The sequence below is a fragment of the Muscardinus avellanarius genome (assembly GCF_963383645.1).
Source record: "Muscardinus avellanarius genome assembly, chromosome: X".
NCBI classification, from domain to species: Eukaryota; Metazoa; Chordata; class Mammalia; order Rodentia; family Gliridae; genus Muscardinus; species Muscardinus avellanarius.
This window is the reverse complement of record NC_137792.1, coordinates 87,822,481-87,839,015: the sequence shown is the minus strand read 5'-3', so window position 1 is coordinate 87,839,015 and position 16,535 is coordinate 87,822,481. Positions and strand designations below refer to the sequence as shown.

General features: G+C 37.5%; 1 protein-coding gene across 3 annotated transcripts in view; it reads left to right on the top strand.

Moving 5' to 3' along the window:
- Positions 1–16,535, top strand: part of WDR44 (WD repeat domain 44) — a gene marked incomplete at both ends in the record, with an annotated part of 102,394 nt that overhangs the window by 37,684 nt on the left and 48,175 nt on the right. For 2 of the 3 annotated variants that reach the window (XM_080718546.1, XM_080718545.1), the window contains 2 exons: positions 7,812–7,886; positions 15,662–16,302. In XM_080718546.1, the coding sequence (XP_080574672.1) occupies positions 7,812–7,886; positions 15,662–16,302 (716 nt within the window). The remainder of the gene's footprint in view (positions 1–7,811; positions 7,887–15,661; positions 16,303–16,535) is intronic. The other variant, XM_080718547.1, reaches the window with a different exon arrangement.

Sequence of the window (16,535 nt, the reverse complement as noted above, 5' to 3'; positions counted from 1 at the left end):
TTAAGTGAGATTAGCCAGTCACAGAAATTGAAGGGTCATAATGTTTTCTGTAATATGTACAACTGGGATAACAGAGGAACTTCAGACAATGGAGGAGAAAGCTCAGTGGAGCCAGGGAAGTGGTCTAGGGGAAAAGATGGGCAAAGAGTGAGGTTCATTAAAGAAAGTCATTTATTTTATTTTTTTAATTTTTATGTGAAACATATTGAAAATGTCATACATTCAGACTATGCTTGGTACCCTCTCCCCACACTTCCCCTTCCCCCTCCCAACAATGAGTGTCCTGGTTAACCATGCTATATTTATATTTTTACACAAATTTGGATATAGCACCTTCATTAATCAACCTCAGTCTTCTTCTCCTATCCTTCCATTCTAGCTTTGGTGAGGTTTCTCCTCCATTATCTGGAGTCCCTCTGGTATCCCTAATACTCCCTAGTTTGAGCATATTAGAGAAAACATAAGTCCCTTCTCTTTCTGTGCTTGGCTGATTTCACTTAACATAATGTTCTCCAGGTCTTTTCATCTTCTTGCAAATGGGATGATTTTGTTCTTTTTTATAACTGAGTAGAATTTCACTGTGTGTATTTCCCATAATTTTGCAATCCATTCATCTGTTGATGGAGACCTGGGTTGGTTATTACAAACTGCTGCTATGAACATGGATATACATATGTTATTGTAGTTCTCTGATTTCAACCCTTTTGGACAAATATCCAGGAGAGGTATAACTGGATCATATGGTAGATCTATTCCCAGTTTTCTAAGTAATCTCCACACTGATCTCTATAGTGGCTGAACTAGTTTGCACTCCTACCAACAGTGTAAGAGTTCCTCTTTCCCCACATCCTTGCCAGCATTTATTATTTGATATCTTTATGCTTGTCACTCTAATTGGGATTAGATGGAATCTCAGCATAGTTTTGATTTGCATCGCCCTGATGGCTAATGATGTTGAACATCTTTTCATGTCATTTTTAGGAGTAATGTAGGTACAAGGTTGAAATTGATTTAGGGTTAGCCAGGCATGATGGCACACACTTGTAATCCCAGTACTTGGGAGGCTGAGACAGGAGGATCGCAGGTTAACAGCAAGCCTCAGCTACTTAATGAGGCACTCTGTAACTTAGTGAGAAATACCCTTTTTCAAAACCAAAAATAAAAAAATAGAGCTGGGGGTGTAGCTCGGAGGCAGATGCCCCTGGGTTCCATGGTACCAAAAAAAATAATAATAATGACTTAGGTCAAAGGTATATGGTTGAAATTTGTCTTTTCTCCCATCCTCATTCACTGCTTTCCAGTGACTATATCCAGGCAGTTTCTGTTTATCCTTATAGGATTTGAAAGTGCCTTATCTCTAAGATATTTTAGGTAATAACAAATAGGTTTGGGGCATTTACTTTACCCCAGTAATTATAGATTATTCTTAACTCCAATAAAATTAGATAACAAATACATATATAAATAAATAAGAATCTAAATATTACTCCTTTTTACCTTTTTGTTTTGAAATAATTACAGATTTATAGGAAGCTGCAAAGATAGTACAGAGAGGTCCTGTGTATCCATCACCAACTTGCCCTAGTGATTACACAATAATTAGAATGTCAAAACCAGGAATATGACATCCAGGCAATGTGAGTGTATAGTTCTATGCTAGTTGATTACATGTGTATGTCTGGGTAATCACTACCACAACCAACATGCATAACTGCATCATCTTGTGGAGATTCCCTTTGTGGTACTCTTTTTTAGCCACAGCCACCTTGTTCCCCACATCATCCCTAATTCTGTTTTCCATCTCTGTAATTTTGTCATTTTGAGAGTACTTTTATAAAATGAAATCATATAGTATGTGACATTTTGAGATCTGATAAAAGGACCCATCAACGTTGTTACATTTTCTCAATGCTTTGTTCCTTTTTGCTGTTAATATTCTATGGTATGAATATATTGAGGCTGTTGAATATATATTATATATAATAATGTATCTGTTGATATCTTAAGCAATATAAATGATTGTGTTCTGATTTTGGGTGATTTTATATTCTCACAAAAGAGTTGTATATATAAGCAGACAATATATGAGATCCTGTTTGTAAAATAGTTTAGTTACTATAAGCAGGTTGGAAGAGGGAAGGCAAGATAGACATAAGAGTACTGTTACCTGGAATAGCAGAGAAAAATTTCAAGGAGGAAGTTGAATTTGTGCTGGGCTTTGGAAACGGGGGGATGTTTGCATAGGTAGATAGGGAACAATTGGGAATGTATGGTATGTGATGAAACACTATGAGCTAATTAATGTGCAAAAGGGCACAGTTTACTAGGATTATTGAAATACTAGTGTGACCAGAAATAAATGTCAGAGATAGTATGTTGGAAAAACAAATTGGAACCAGATTGTGATGAGCCTTGGATGTCAGATTAAGAACCCTGGACTTTAAATTTTTGAAGTAAGGCACTTAAGAAGTTAGTTTGTACATGTCTTAGAGTTATGGTGACTAAAGTTTTCTACTGGGGAATTAAGAAAACCGGTGTATGGATGGAGGAAAGTTTGAAGGAAAGAGACTTAAGTCAAAGAAAGCCATTTAGAGGCAGGTGGAATGCCAAGATGTGACACACAAAGGGAATATCATTGAAAGAAATTAATAGATGGATATGACAGCCATTTAAGAGTTATTTCCCTTTTTATTTCTCTCAGCAAAAAAGAGTAGAAGCCACATTTAAAAAATTTTTAAATGTCACTTTAGTCACTGCCAATAGTTTCCCCTTTCTTAACTACTAAAAATGAGATGTGGGATGAATTTTTGGGCAGGGGGCACTGAAAATGGAACACAGGAACATTCTACTTCCCAGCTACACCCCCAGCCCTATTGTTTTAAAACAGGGTCTTACTGAGTTGCAAAGGGCCTCACTAAGTAGCTGAGGCTACCCGTGAACCATGATCCTCCTGTCTCAGCCTCCAGAATGCTAAGATTACTTTCAGCTTAATGTTTTTAGGAGGTAATAATGAAGATTTCTGTGAGTATAGATAACTTTGTTTTTGCAGTATGAGCGATTGAACTGAGGGATTCACACATGCTAGGCAGGTGCTGTACCACTGAGCCATCTCTTACCTAGTCATTTTTATTTTTTATTTTGAGACAGGTTGTCACTAAGTTCCCCAGCCTGGCCTCAAGCTGGCCTCAAGCTTGCTATTCTCCTGCCTTAGCTTCCTGAGTAGCTAGAATAACAGCCACAGGCCACTGTGCCTGGCCATTATAGCTCACATTTGCACAAATTCTTTATGAAATAGATTTTTGGAAACTTAACTTTGTTGTGTTGGTTAAAATTAAAAAGCTCAAATCTTATAACCAAATACCACGAGAAAATAAGATACAATCAGCTCTCTAATAACCCAACATAAATGAATCAAAACTGTAGTATGAATTGACAGGATGGAATCATGTTTCTGACACTCTAATAGGTGGGGTTTAGAGAAATGGCCTGATGGTGAGGAAGCTAGGATTTAGTACTACATTTTAGTAATGAGATGGCCTACCTTCTTGAAGAGGATAACACATGAAGAGTGTTTCAGATATACCTAAGATGGTGTTGGTTGTCTTCAGGAACATGCTTGGTTTCAATTGCCTTTCCCCTAGATCCTTAAAAGGTGTTAGAAAGCTCTAACCTTATATATCACTGGGAGAACATTATAAATTGTAGTTGTCTATATATACTAAGTTATGTTTCACTAAGAAAACTTCTGATTAGTTTCTCTGGAGATCAGGTAGTCTGCAGGTCACTCCTTTAAACTTATGACTTAAGAGAAGTTTTACCTTATAGGGCTGCTATCTTTCAAAATTCAAAGTCCAAGAGAGTTTTGTTAAAGCCCTATAAAGCCCAACATGGTGGCACATGCCTGTAATCCCAGCATTTGGGAGGCTGAGACCAGAGGATCCTTGTTCACAGACAGCCTCAGCTACTACTTAGTAAGGCCCTCTGCAATTTAGTGAGAGCTGGATTCGAAATGAAGAATAAATATAGGGCAGGGGGTGTAGCTTGGAGGTCATATGCCCCTGGTTTCCATACCTAGACCTGCAAAAAAAAAAAAAAAGAAAGAAAGAAAAGAAAGAAAGCCCTATGTTAGGCAGTTTTGATTACCTTAATAATGTTAATCCATGGTATTATATGTTGTAAGTACTTAGTTAAAGCAGATTAAGTTGAGGTCCAGGAATTATTCGTGTGTATTTTTGCTTAGCTTAATTTAAGGAAGATAACCACATCTGTTTTGAAAAGCGTTTCAAGGTGTGGTAGCATATGCTTGTAATCCCAGCATTTGGAGAGGCTTATTTCGATTCACAGGAGTATTTCGATTGACCATAGCCTCAGCTACTTAGGCCCTTTGCTCAGCGAGACCCTGTTTCAAAATAAAGAATAAAAAAATAAGGCTGGGGGTGTCACTTAGAGGTAGAAGGCTCCTGAGTTCCACCCCCAGTTATGGAAAAAAGAAAAGTGCTTGTACTTGACAGTTATTGGAGGATAATTGAATTAATGTACTTAATTGATAGAATGGTTGGAGGTGCTTCTCCAATAAGTAGTAACTGTCCTTGATGATGAAAGCTTTCAATTTATCATTTCGTAAAGGTTATCTTACTAATTGGGTTTTTGTTAGGGTACTAGGAATTGAATTTATCTCTGAGATATTCCCCAACTCTTTTAATTTTATTTTTTTTTTATTTCGAAACAGGGTCTCTACTTAGTTGCTGAGGATCTCACTAAATTGCTGAGGCTTGCCTCAAAACCTGTGATATACTCATGTGCCACCGAACCCAGCTCTAAATGGTTTTGATTAGATTTTCATTAGTTTAAAATCAAGAATCAAAGAATATATAAACTAGCTGGGCATGGTGGTATATGCTTGTGATCCCAGTACTTGGGAGACTAAAACAAGAGAATTGCAGATTCAAGACTATCCTTAGCAATTTATCAAGACCCTCAGGAACTTAGTGGGACCTTGTTTTAAAATAAAAAGAGCTAGGGAGTATAGCTCAGAGTTGGGATGCCCCTGAGTTTGATGCCTAGTATCACAAAAAAGGAATACATAAATATAAGAAATATATTTTAGCTTGGCATGGAGGCCCATGCCTGTAATCCCAGTCCTTAGGAGGGGACTGAGACAGGAGTATTGCAGATTTGAGGACAGCCTCAGCAAATTAGTGAGACTTTGTTTCCAAATAAATTTTTTTACATGGGCTTGGGGGTGTAGCTTAGAGGTAAAATGACACGGGGATCAATCTCCAGTTCTCCCCAAAAGCCCAAATATATTTATTAACTGAAGAAAAACAGAGCATCATTATTCAACATTCATTCAGCAAATGTTTAGTTAGTGCCAATCACTGTTATAGGTATTGGACAAAGAGTGATGGACATAAAAAAGTTCCCTGTTTTCATGGAGCTTACATTTTAGTGGGGCAGGAAAGAACAAAAATAAGCAAGTAAACACAGTCATTTCAATGATAAGTCATATTTAAATAATTATGGAAGGCTTTTTTGATAAAATACAATGGAGCTGCCAACCCTACTGACAAAGAGCCATCCAGTTGGCCAAAGTATAATTGGGGTTCAGAAATGTAGGAGATATCAAAGAGGCAGGCAGGGAGCTGGGCATGGTAGAACCATGCCTGTAATGCCAGTACTTGGGGGGCTGAGACTAGAGGATTGCAGGTTTGAGGCCAACTTCAGCAACTTAGTGAGACTCTCAGAAAACTAGTGAGGCCCTGTTTCAAAATTAAAAAGGGATGAGAGGGGGTATCTCAGAAGTAGAACACCCCGGGGTTCAATCCCCAGTACTCCCACCCCACACACAAAAGATTTAGGTAGGGGCCATGTCATGTTAGGCTGGAATGACCTATGGTAGAGTTTAGATTTTACTTAATATTCCATGAAACAATTTTTTTCTATAGAGGAATTTGTATAAGATTAGTAGTATTCACCAAATCCTGGGAAGAAATTCAGTGGAATAAACCTCACCAACTAAAGTTATTCTAAGTTCTGCAGAATTTTCACTAACATGTCAAACTCATAATAGTCTCTAAAGCAGTTTTATCATAGAGCCTATCATGATCATACCCTGATACATGTATAAGTGTCACCTTAATATTTAACTGCTTTCTTATGTGTCTTAGGCCACTTATCTATCAAAATGGTTATATGATATTATTTACAAATATATAATTGTTTTATTTTACCCTAACTTTTTTCCAGCAGAACTGCAGTAACTATTTGTACTCTCTATAACCTCCCAAATATATATATATATGTACGTATGTGTATATAAATGTATACGTAGATATATATGTATTTTTGGTGGGTTTAATTTTTTCATCTGCTGTTTATGTGCTTCATTAAACTTCTGGACAAGTCTTTATATATCTTAAGCATGTAGAATTTTTTTTGGCACTAGGGATGTAACCCAGAGGAATTTTTATCTCCAAGCTACACCCGCAGCCCCAATTTTTTATTCTTTATTTTGAAACAATCTCACTGCGTTGCAAAGGGCCTCATTACATAGCTGAGGCTGTCCATGAACCTGGATCCCCCTGTCTCAACCTCCCAAATGCTGGGATTACAAGCGTGCACCACTACACCCAGCTAAGCATGTAGAATTTTAAAAAGACTTTTTCTGCATGTTTTTCTGTGTTATATGCCTTTGTATTTCTGCACATTTTTGGAGCAATATTTTAGGGAAAAGAATTATTTTTTAATTAAAAAAATTTTTATTGATGCATTATAATCATACATTTTAATGGAATGCAAGATGGTGGAGGCATACATGCATATATCACTCATTTAGCCCTTCCCCAATTCCCACCCCATCCCCTCCCCCTCCCTCTTTCTTTCTTTTTTTAAATTTTTTTTTTATTGGTGCACTGTATTCATACATCATAATGGGATAAAAAAAAAAACTTTTGTAGACATACATGCACACATCTCCCAGTTAGCCCCTACCCGATCCCCACCCCATTCCCTCCCCGTCCCTCCTTCCCATGCTTGGCTTAGTGGATGACATCTAGTATTATAGCAATTTATCCAAAATTAACAATGATAATCTTATATAACAGTTTCATTTGTCTGATACCAAGCTTTTGATGACTTAAAGATAACATTTCAATATTTCTTTTTGCTTTCTCTCTTACCAGAGAATATTTTTTCTTTTTTTTATGTATGATAGTTTCACCTAAAAAGGAAAAAAGAATTCTTTTTTTTATGGTGCTGGGGATTGAACTCAGGGGCATTCTACCTTTGAGTTACGCCCCCAGCCTGATTTTTATTTTTTATTTTGAAATAGGGTCTCGCTAACTTGCAAAGGGCCTCACTAAGTAGCTGAGGCTGGCTGCGAACCTGAAATCCTCCTGTATCAGCCTCTTAAGTACTGGGGTTACAAGCATATGCCCCCATGCCCGGCTGGGGAAAAGAATTCTGATTCAACCATTTTTGCCTAAATTTTTAATTCTTAACAGCTGCAAAGGTACTTCAGAAGTTCTTATCTTCCTGTACAGTTTTACTGATAAAAAATTGGGCAATTTTTGACTTTTAATTGTAAATATTCTATTGCAAAAAAAGTACAGAATTGCTGATTGTTAACCCTTTTATGCAAATCACATTGTCCCAGCTGGCATAAAATCACTATACAGACATCTAAACCTTTTATGGGTCTTTGATTTATTATTGCTGTATTTTCTCATTTGCACCCTTTTTGGACAGTCTTTAAACGTATTTCTTGAGAAAGGGTATCATCAGTTGGTCTCTATTTTCTTTTTTTTAAACAGGAAACAGAAAACATTACATACAAAGCTGAAAATGAATCCCCTATACAAGAATTGAAACAAGATGTATCTAAAAAGGTTAGAAATATATGTCAATATTAGTTTGTAGTGGATATCATATTTACATAGTATATTTAAATAAAAATTTTCTGTATTTGTTTAGTGTACATGGCAGTGTTTAGTATTTCTTCTTATGTGTGTGTGGTACTGGAGATTAAACTTGGGTACATTCCACCTCTGAGTTATAGCCCCAACCTTACTATATTTTTATTTTTTTATTTTTATGTGGATCATATTGGAAATGGCATATTCAGACTGTGCTCGGTGTCTTCTCCCAACCCCCACTTCCCCTTCTCCCCCTCCCAACAATGAATATCCAGGTTAACCATGCTACATCCATGCTTTTACACATATTTGGATGTAGCGCCTCCATTAATCAACCTCAGCCTACTCTGCCTCCTAGTCTTCCATTTCAGCTTTGCTGAGGTTTCCCCTCCATTACTTGGGTCTCAGTAAGTTCCCACAGGCTAGCCTTGAACCTTCAACATTGGCCTTAAATATGATCTTTGTGTTTTAGCCTCCCAGGTACTGGGATTAAAGGCATGCACCACAGCACTGCTTAGTGTTTCTTGAATCTATTGAATTTCTGATTGAAGACATACCATGCTTTTCAGAAGTCATTTGCATATTCTAATTAATTGGTAACAACGCTGAAACAGTATTTTATAAAATGTTTTTTTCTGCCTCTATTTTGTGTATGAGGTACTAGGAATTGAACCCAGAGGCATTCTACCTCTAAGCTATCCTCCTATTCCCTACTTTATTCTTATTTTGAAACAGGGTATCACTAGGTTGATGAAAGTCTTACTAGAGGCTATCTTCAAACCTGCAATTCTCCTGTCTCAGCCTCCCAAGTACTTGGATGACAGGCATGTGCTACCACACTTGACTTTTCTACCAGTATTTTATTAGAATAAGCTAAGGCTACTCTTTAGATTGTTAGCCAGGAGTTACAGGTATTAGAAAGCTCAGTGCAGCAAATTCTAATGTTTTTAGGAGTCAGAGGTTCCAAAAACTTCTTATTCTAATAGTATCCTTGATATCTTTTAAAGAATCAATGCTAGCTAGGTGTGGTAGCGCACGCTTGTAATCCCAGTATTTGAGAGACCAAGACAGGAGGATCACAGTTTCATGGCCAGCCTCAGCAACTTAGGCCCTCTGCAACTTAGTGAGACCCTGTTTCAAAATAAATAATAAAAATAGGGCTGTCAGTATAGACAAGAGGTAGGATGTCCCTGAGTTCAATTCCCAGTATCAGACACACACACACACACACACACACACACACACACACACACACACAGTGCTGCTAGGTGCAGTAGCACAGTTTTGAAGCCACCACATGGTAATATAGTGATACCCAATTTCAAAATAAAGCAAAACTGGGTGCGCCCAGTACCACTAAATTAATTAATTAATTAATTAATCAGAGTCAGTGCTATGAATCTTCAGAAGTTGGTTTCCTTAAAAGACACTGGGCACAAGCTAAATATTTTGAAAAATGGGCAATTTCAGTATCAGGGTAAAACTTTGGAAAAAGAATATGTGTTTTATAAAGTTTTTAATGTTTTCTATGCCCTAGGTACTACTCTAGCTAATGAGTTTCTGGAGGCCAACAAAATGACACATTCTCTACCCCAAAGTTTCACCAGCAGCCTGGATAATACATTGTAGAGAAGAAGGGAAGGGGTTTTGTGTGTGTTATAGGATTTTTCTACCTGTTAGGATGTCAGTATGATGCCACCCACACCCCAGTCAAGACAAACAAAAATGTCTAAAAACATCACCAAATGTTGGGTTAAGGGTATGAGGCAAATTAGCCCCCATTGGAGAGATAATTTTCTACCCGTAAAGAATTTAAGAATTGAATGGACTACATTTTTATGGTACTGGGGATTGAACTCAGTGACATTCTACTTCTACACCCCCAGCACTATTTTATTTTTTAATTTTGAGACAGGGTCTAACTAGGTTGATGAGTCTCACTACTTGCTGAGGTTGTCTTTAAACCTGCGATCCTCCTGTCTCAGCTTCCCAAGTAATGAGATTAACAGGTGTGTGCCACCACGCCCAGCTTGAACTGTATATTTTAATGTCAGTTATAGCTTTTTCTTTAAAAGGGAAAAAATTCCCTTTGGGAAAAGTGGTGATACTGTGTGTTGGCATGCATAACAGGAATGGAATCTTTTTTTAAATGAGAATTTCTTATAGTTCTATACTTTAATGGTTATCTTGATTTTTCAGGATTTCATTCTGGTCTCACCCATTAAGCATCCTTTTCTTTAACCTGATCATAGTGTAGGTAAAATATTATATCCTGCCATTTACTTTTACCATTTTTAGATGTTCATCATATTACTACCCCATTTTAATACTCAGATTTTACTTGGTGCATCTAACAAATATATTACAATGCATATACCTATTTTCATTGTTGAAACCTGAAATGTTTGTATTGTTCCCACTATTACTTTTCTTTCCCTTTTTAAGAATTTATTCTAGTTAACTATTTGTAATTTTTCATTTGTAATTTATCCTCTCTAAATATAATAGCCAAAAAGAGATTTTAAGGATTTTAGAAGCTGAAAAGGTAGAGAGAAAACACTGTGGAACAGTACAGTGAAGCTTAAGACTTGAGGTAACACTTTTTTGTGGTATTGGGAATTGAACCCAGATGCATTATTTATTTTTTATTTTTTTTAATTTTTTATTGGTACATTATATTCATACATCATATTGGGGTAAAAAAATTTGTGTGTACATACATGTACACTTCACCAATTTAACCCCTACCCAATTCCCACCCCATTCCATCCCTCCTTCCCTTGCTTGGCTTAGTGGTTGACTTCAGTATGTTTAAGTACATTGGGTGTTTTAGAGTATTTCCTTCTCCTCCCCTCCAATCCCCTCATTTAGGTTGTCTTGTTTGCTCCTCTGTAGGATTTCCTTTTTCATTTCAAGTTCTTCCTATGACCCATTTCTCCCTAGCTCTCACATATTAGGGAAAGCATCTGATTTCTTATCTTTTGTGACTGACTTATCTCACTTAGCATAATATCCTCCAGTTCCATCCATTTCCCTGAAAATGATGTAACTGAGGATTTTTTTAATGGCGGAGTAAAATTCCATTGTGTACATGTCTCACAGTTTTATAATCCATTCATCTGTTGATGGACATCATGGCTGGTTCCATAGTTTGACTATGGTGAATTGTGCAGCTATGAACATAAATACACATGCACTAGTTTGGTAGTTTGGTTTACTATCTTTTGGGTAGATACCCAGAAGTGGTATTGCTGGACAGGGTCTCACTAAATTGCTGAGGCTGGCTGTGGACCTGTAATCCTCCTGTCTCAGTCTCTCAGAGACTTAAATTACAGGTGTTAAACACAACACCTGTTTGAGTTAATACTTTTTTTGTTCTACCCTTTTCTAGTTGAATTAAGTATAGAGGCATTGATAAAGACTGTGGAGATATACTCTGGGCCCTGCTCACACATTTTACTTAATAAAATTTTTGTAGAAAAAATTGGATAACACAAAATAAAATGCAGTGTCTTGAAATAAACTTACAAATTATTATAGGAACACAGTGGGAAACTACTTTCTACTTGAGGGTAGGAATGAGGAAAACTTCATGGAGAAAGTAACATCCAAACTGGTTCCTGATGAATGGGTAAGATTTGGACAGAGATAAGAGAAGAAAGACATTACCAGAGCCATGGTGACGGAGAATGCACAGATGTGTGAGGATGAGTCTACTTAGGGCTGGATCTTGAGAATGCCTTGTGCTATACTAAAGTATCCAGGTTTTGGTTTACAATTAGTGTGAAAACACTGAGCTTTTTGAAGGAGACAGTGCTTTTAGCATGAACATTTCTGTGTTTTTTACGGGTTTTCACTGTTCTCTTCCCCTTTTTATTACTCACTAAAACCAAGGGAAAATGACAAGGCTAGGCACCATAAATATTATAAGTATCATGAGGGCATATCAGTGCACCCCAGAATATGGGCCTTGCTTTTCAGGAACTAATTATCTGGTGTGGAGAATAAGCATATGTAGAACTAGCCCATATATTCCCTGTATTTATATTGTTGATACTGTAATGAACAGTAAGAATGATCAAAGTTCAGAGGAGAGAGAAATTGTTCCCAGGTAGGGGATTAGGGAAGGCATGATTTTCAACTTCATTTTGATTCCTCTTCTAGGAAGGGCCTTTATATGATGCACAATGATTAGTTCAAACCTTTATACTCACCTTATCCTTGTTATGCCCACTTGCATCCTCCTTAGCCAACAACATTATTTCCTTTTTACATATAGACACAAGAAGCTAAGAAGCCCAAATCCATTCCTTTCCATCATCTCTTTTCCTATTTCCCTTATTTGCAAATTTGTTTATCTCTGACCTCTTTTTCATGTTACCGATCACTGATAATTTGATATTCTTTCTTTTTCCTCATCCAAAATATCATTTTATGATACAAAAAGAACACTGGATTTTAAGAAAGACCTGGATTTTAATTTTGGCTTCGTAGCTTGCTAGCTATGGGACATTGTGCAAAATTCTTCATGTCTTTATCCTAGATGCCTGCTTTTGTAGAATGAAGGAAATCAAACTACACCACAAGAACTATGTTACGATTAGATGAGAATATATATGCTGGATGAAATACATGGTAGGGCTTCTTTCCATCTCTAGAACTTTGCTCTGTTATCTTCCTTTCCAGAGGCTCCTTCTTTTCAGCTTATAAAAATGCAGGATCATTTTTTATAACCTGTTTTATTAATAACTAAGCATTTTTTTGTAAGTTGACTGTGGTGACACACACCTGTACTCCCAGTACTTGGGTGGCTGAGATGGGAGAATTGCAATTTTAAGAACATCAACAGCATAACAAGACCCTGTTTCAAATAAAAAATTAAAGGCTAGGAGTTAGCTGGGTGCAGTGGTACACACTTAAAATCCCAACCGGGGCCAGCGAAGCCAGGGTTGGAGCCTGCCGTGAGGTAAGGCCGGTGCTGGGGCCTCTGAGGCTGGGATTGGAGCCTGCAAAGGGGTGAGGCCGGTGCCGGGGCCAGCAAGGCTGGGATCAGAGCCTGCCATGAGGCAAGGCCGGTGCTGGGGCCTCTGAGGCCGGGATCGGAGCCGCCTGAGGGGTGAGGCCAGTACCGGGGCCAGTGAGGCCAGGATCAGAGTCTGCCGGGAGGCCAGGTCGGTGCTGGGGCCTTCAAGAGTGGGATCGGAACTTGCAGTGAGGCCATACACAGAGAAATATCACAGAAAATAAAAAATCAGATGCTTTTCCTATTATGCAAAAACTAGGAAGAAATGGTTAGTATAAGGAGATCTGGTTGAAGAAAGGGCCCTATAGAGGAGCAGTTAAGGTGACCAATCAGAGGGGATGGGGTGGGGAAAGATAGAATCTCTTTAAAACGCATGATGTACGTAAACAAATATATCAAAGTTAATCACCAAATCAAGCATGGGATTGAGGGAGGGGGAGAAAATGGGATGGAGATAGGATAAAGGCTAATTTAATGATCTGTGCTTGGATATCCTCACATGTCTTGTATTCCATTGTGATGTTTGACTACAATGCACCAATAAATATATATACATATATATGAATAAATAAATTAATTAATTAAAATCCCAATAATTAGGATGCAAGACAGGAAGAGCTTAGGTTCAAGTCCAGCCTCAGCAATAGAGTGATATCTTTAGCAACCCAGCCAGACTCTCTTTTAAACACAAAAATTAGCTGGGTGGGCCTGGTGGTACAGGTTTGTAATCCCAGTACTTCAGAGGCTGAGACAAAAGTATCACAGGTTCACAACCAGGTTCAGCAATTTAGTGAGACCTTCCACAACTTAGTGACACTCTGATTCAAAATTTTAAAAAGAATAAAATAGGGGTGGGAGTGTAGTTCAGAGATAGAATGTCCTTGGATTCTATCCCCAGTACCACACCAAGAAATGAATAAATAAAAATTTTAAAAAAGGGCTGAGGGAAGCCAAGTGTGGTGGCACATGCTTATAAACCCAATACTTGCAAGTTCGGCAGGAGGAACAACAACTTAGCAAGGCCCTCTGCAACTTAATGACTTAAAAATAAAATAGGGCTCACCAAATTAAAAAGTTAAATAGGACTGGCAGTATAGCTTTGAGGTAGAATGCCCCTGGGTTCAATTCAGAGTAAAACAAAACACACCACACACACACACACACACACACACACACACACACACACACATGTTTGTGGTATATCTCAGAGGTAGACTGCCCCTGGATTCAGTCCTTAGTATGGAAAAAAAAGCAGGGGGAAGATATGTGTGTAACTCAGTGGTAGAATGCCTCTGGGTTCAATCCCCAGTACCACAAAAAAAGTGCTTTGTTTTGTTTTTGCAGCGCTGAAGCCTGTTGCATTGCTAGGCAAGGAACAAGCTCTTTGAAAATGTAAACCATACCTGCTGTCTCTGTGTGTTTTCACTTATTTTTTTTTCTTGAACCCATTATAATCTATCTTCTGCTATCAGTGACTTCCTTACTACTCAGTAACCACCTGTTTGACAAATGAAGTGGACCTACTTAATATTCTTTTGGTAAAAGTGAGGTAATTTCTTTTTTTGCAGTACTAGGGATTAAATCCAGGGACATTTTTATCTCTGAGCTACACCTCCAGCCCTATTTTTATTTTTTATTTTGAAACAGGATCTCACTAAGTTGCAAAGGGCCTCAGTAAGTAACTGAGGCTAGCCACAAACCTGAGATCCTCCTGTCTTAGCCTCCCAAGTATTAGATCACAAGCATGTGCCAACATGTCCAACTAAAATTAATTTCTAGAGTTCAAAATTTGAAAATCAAGAAAAAGCTAGTATATAGAACATGTTGAAATACCAAGGGTGAGTATTATTGAGCAGCATAATATCCAGTTTCTGTTAGCATGTAATTGGGGTAAGCCAGATTAGGACAGTTCTGTAATACATTCCATTAACTTGCTGGAGTCAAGGGATTGAGAAAGCAGGAGTTATCTGTGGTTACACATAGAGGAGGAATAAATGGGTTGGAGAATTTCATGTGTTAGTAATGACATGACTAGTTAGAAAATATATTTCTGCCAAATACTGGTTGAAGACATTTCCAGACTTTCTTAATTTTTAAGCTACAGATAAAAAATAGGGGGGGGGCAATGCAAGGTGGGATAGCTGTTTGTCCTCTTTTCATAGACCTGCTACCAGTCTCAATAGTAGAGTAGTAGTATACGCATAATCTGTTTAACAATGTTAATCTCTCTGTATCTGCTAGCGTTTTCTAACAAAGGCTTGAATTCAGACCTCAATAAATTAAACTCTTATCCTAGATGGATTTTGGTTCTGATGCTTTTCTTAACTAGACACAAACCAACTGGTAGTTATTGCAACTAATTCAGTAAAACTATATACATGAACTGTGACTTTATGAGTCTTAATGCAAGTTTAGGCATGAACTTTATTTTACAGGGTTAATTTAACTTTTATAACTATGTATTAACACATAACATTTTAAGAGTGTAGATTCTGACAGCTTTGTCACTTAGTAACTTTGACCTTAGACAAATCACTTGATCCCTCTATGCCTTTGTTCTCACTTATAAAATGATAGTAGGAGTGTAATTTCATAAGGTTGTAAAAAGTAAAATATATAAAGTGTTAAGAACATTGTCTGGTACATACAATGTATGAAATAAATGATTGGTTATGTTTTTGTAAATAGTTTCATTTTTAAAAATTACTTTTTGACCTTTCATTAGATAATTGAAAGTATTATTGAGGAGAGTCAAAAAGTACTACAGCTTGAAGATGAAACTTTGGATTCCAAAGGACAAGGACTCTCTAGTCAGGCTACTGCCAGTTCTATCTTGGCAGAAACAGACCTTAGCAATATACCTGGACTGTTAGCCATAGATGAGGTACTACAGGAAGATTGCAAAAAGGTAGAAAGTCAGAATGTCATTGAGGAAACTGAATTAGAATCAAAACAATGTCTTCCTTCTGATGATACCTGTGGGAAGTCAGTAAATGAAACCACTAAGTTAACTGAAATAAGTTCACCTGAGCCACTTCATATGCTTGAAATGGAAACAGACGTATTGAACAAAGAAGCAATGGAAGTCAAAGAAAGTGATGTTCTAGACCCTGCATCCTCCCATTCTCTGTCTACTAAAGATTCAGCTGCTGTAGAAGAAACGGCCCCTGCCAAGCCCCCAAGACACCTTACTACAGAACCTGATATAGTAGCTAGTACAAAGAAACCTGTTCCAGCACGCCCACCCCCTCCGACTAATTTCCCACCTCCAAGACCCCCACCTCCATCTCGACCTGCTCCACCACCAAGGAAAAAGAAAAGCGAATTGGAGTTCGAAGCTCTCAAAACACCTGATCTAGATGGCAAGTATTACTTCAGAAATAACTATTTTCATGGGGAGATTTGGGAGATTAAACTAGCTTTCTACTTTGTTTCATTCACTTCATGCTCTATGAAACCATACTGTTGGCCAAGTTATACAAGATATTTCATTATTAACAGATTAAAAAGTATAAATTTTTACATTAGTGATAAGTTATGTTACCATTGAAAATTTCAGCAGACTTAAAACGTTCACATCTATTACCATCTGATAAACA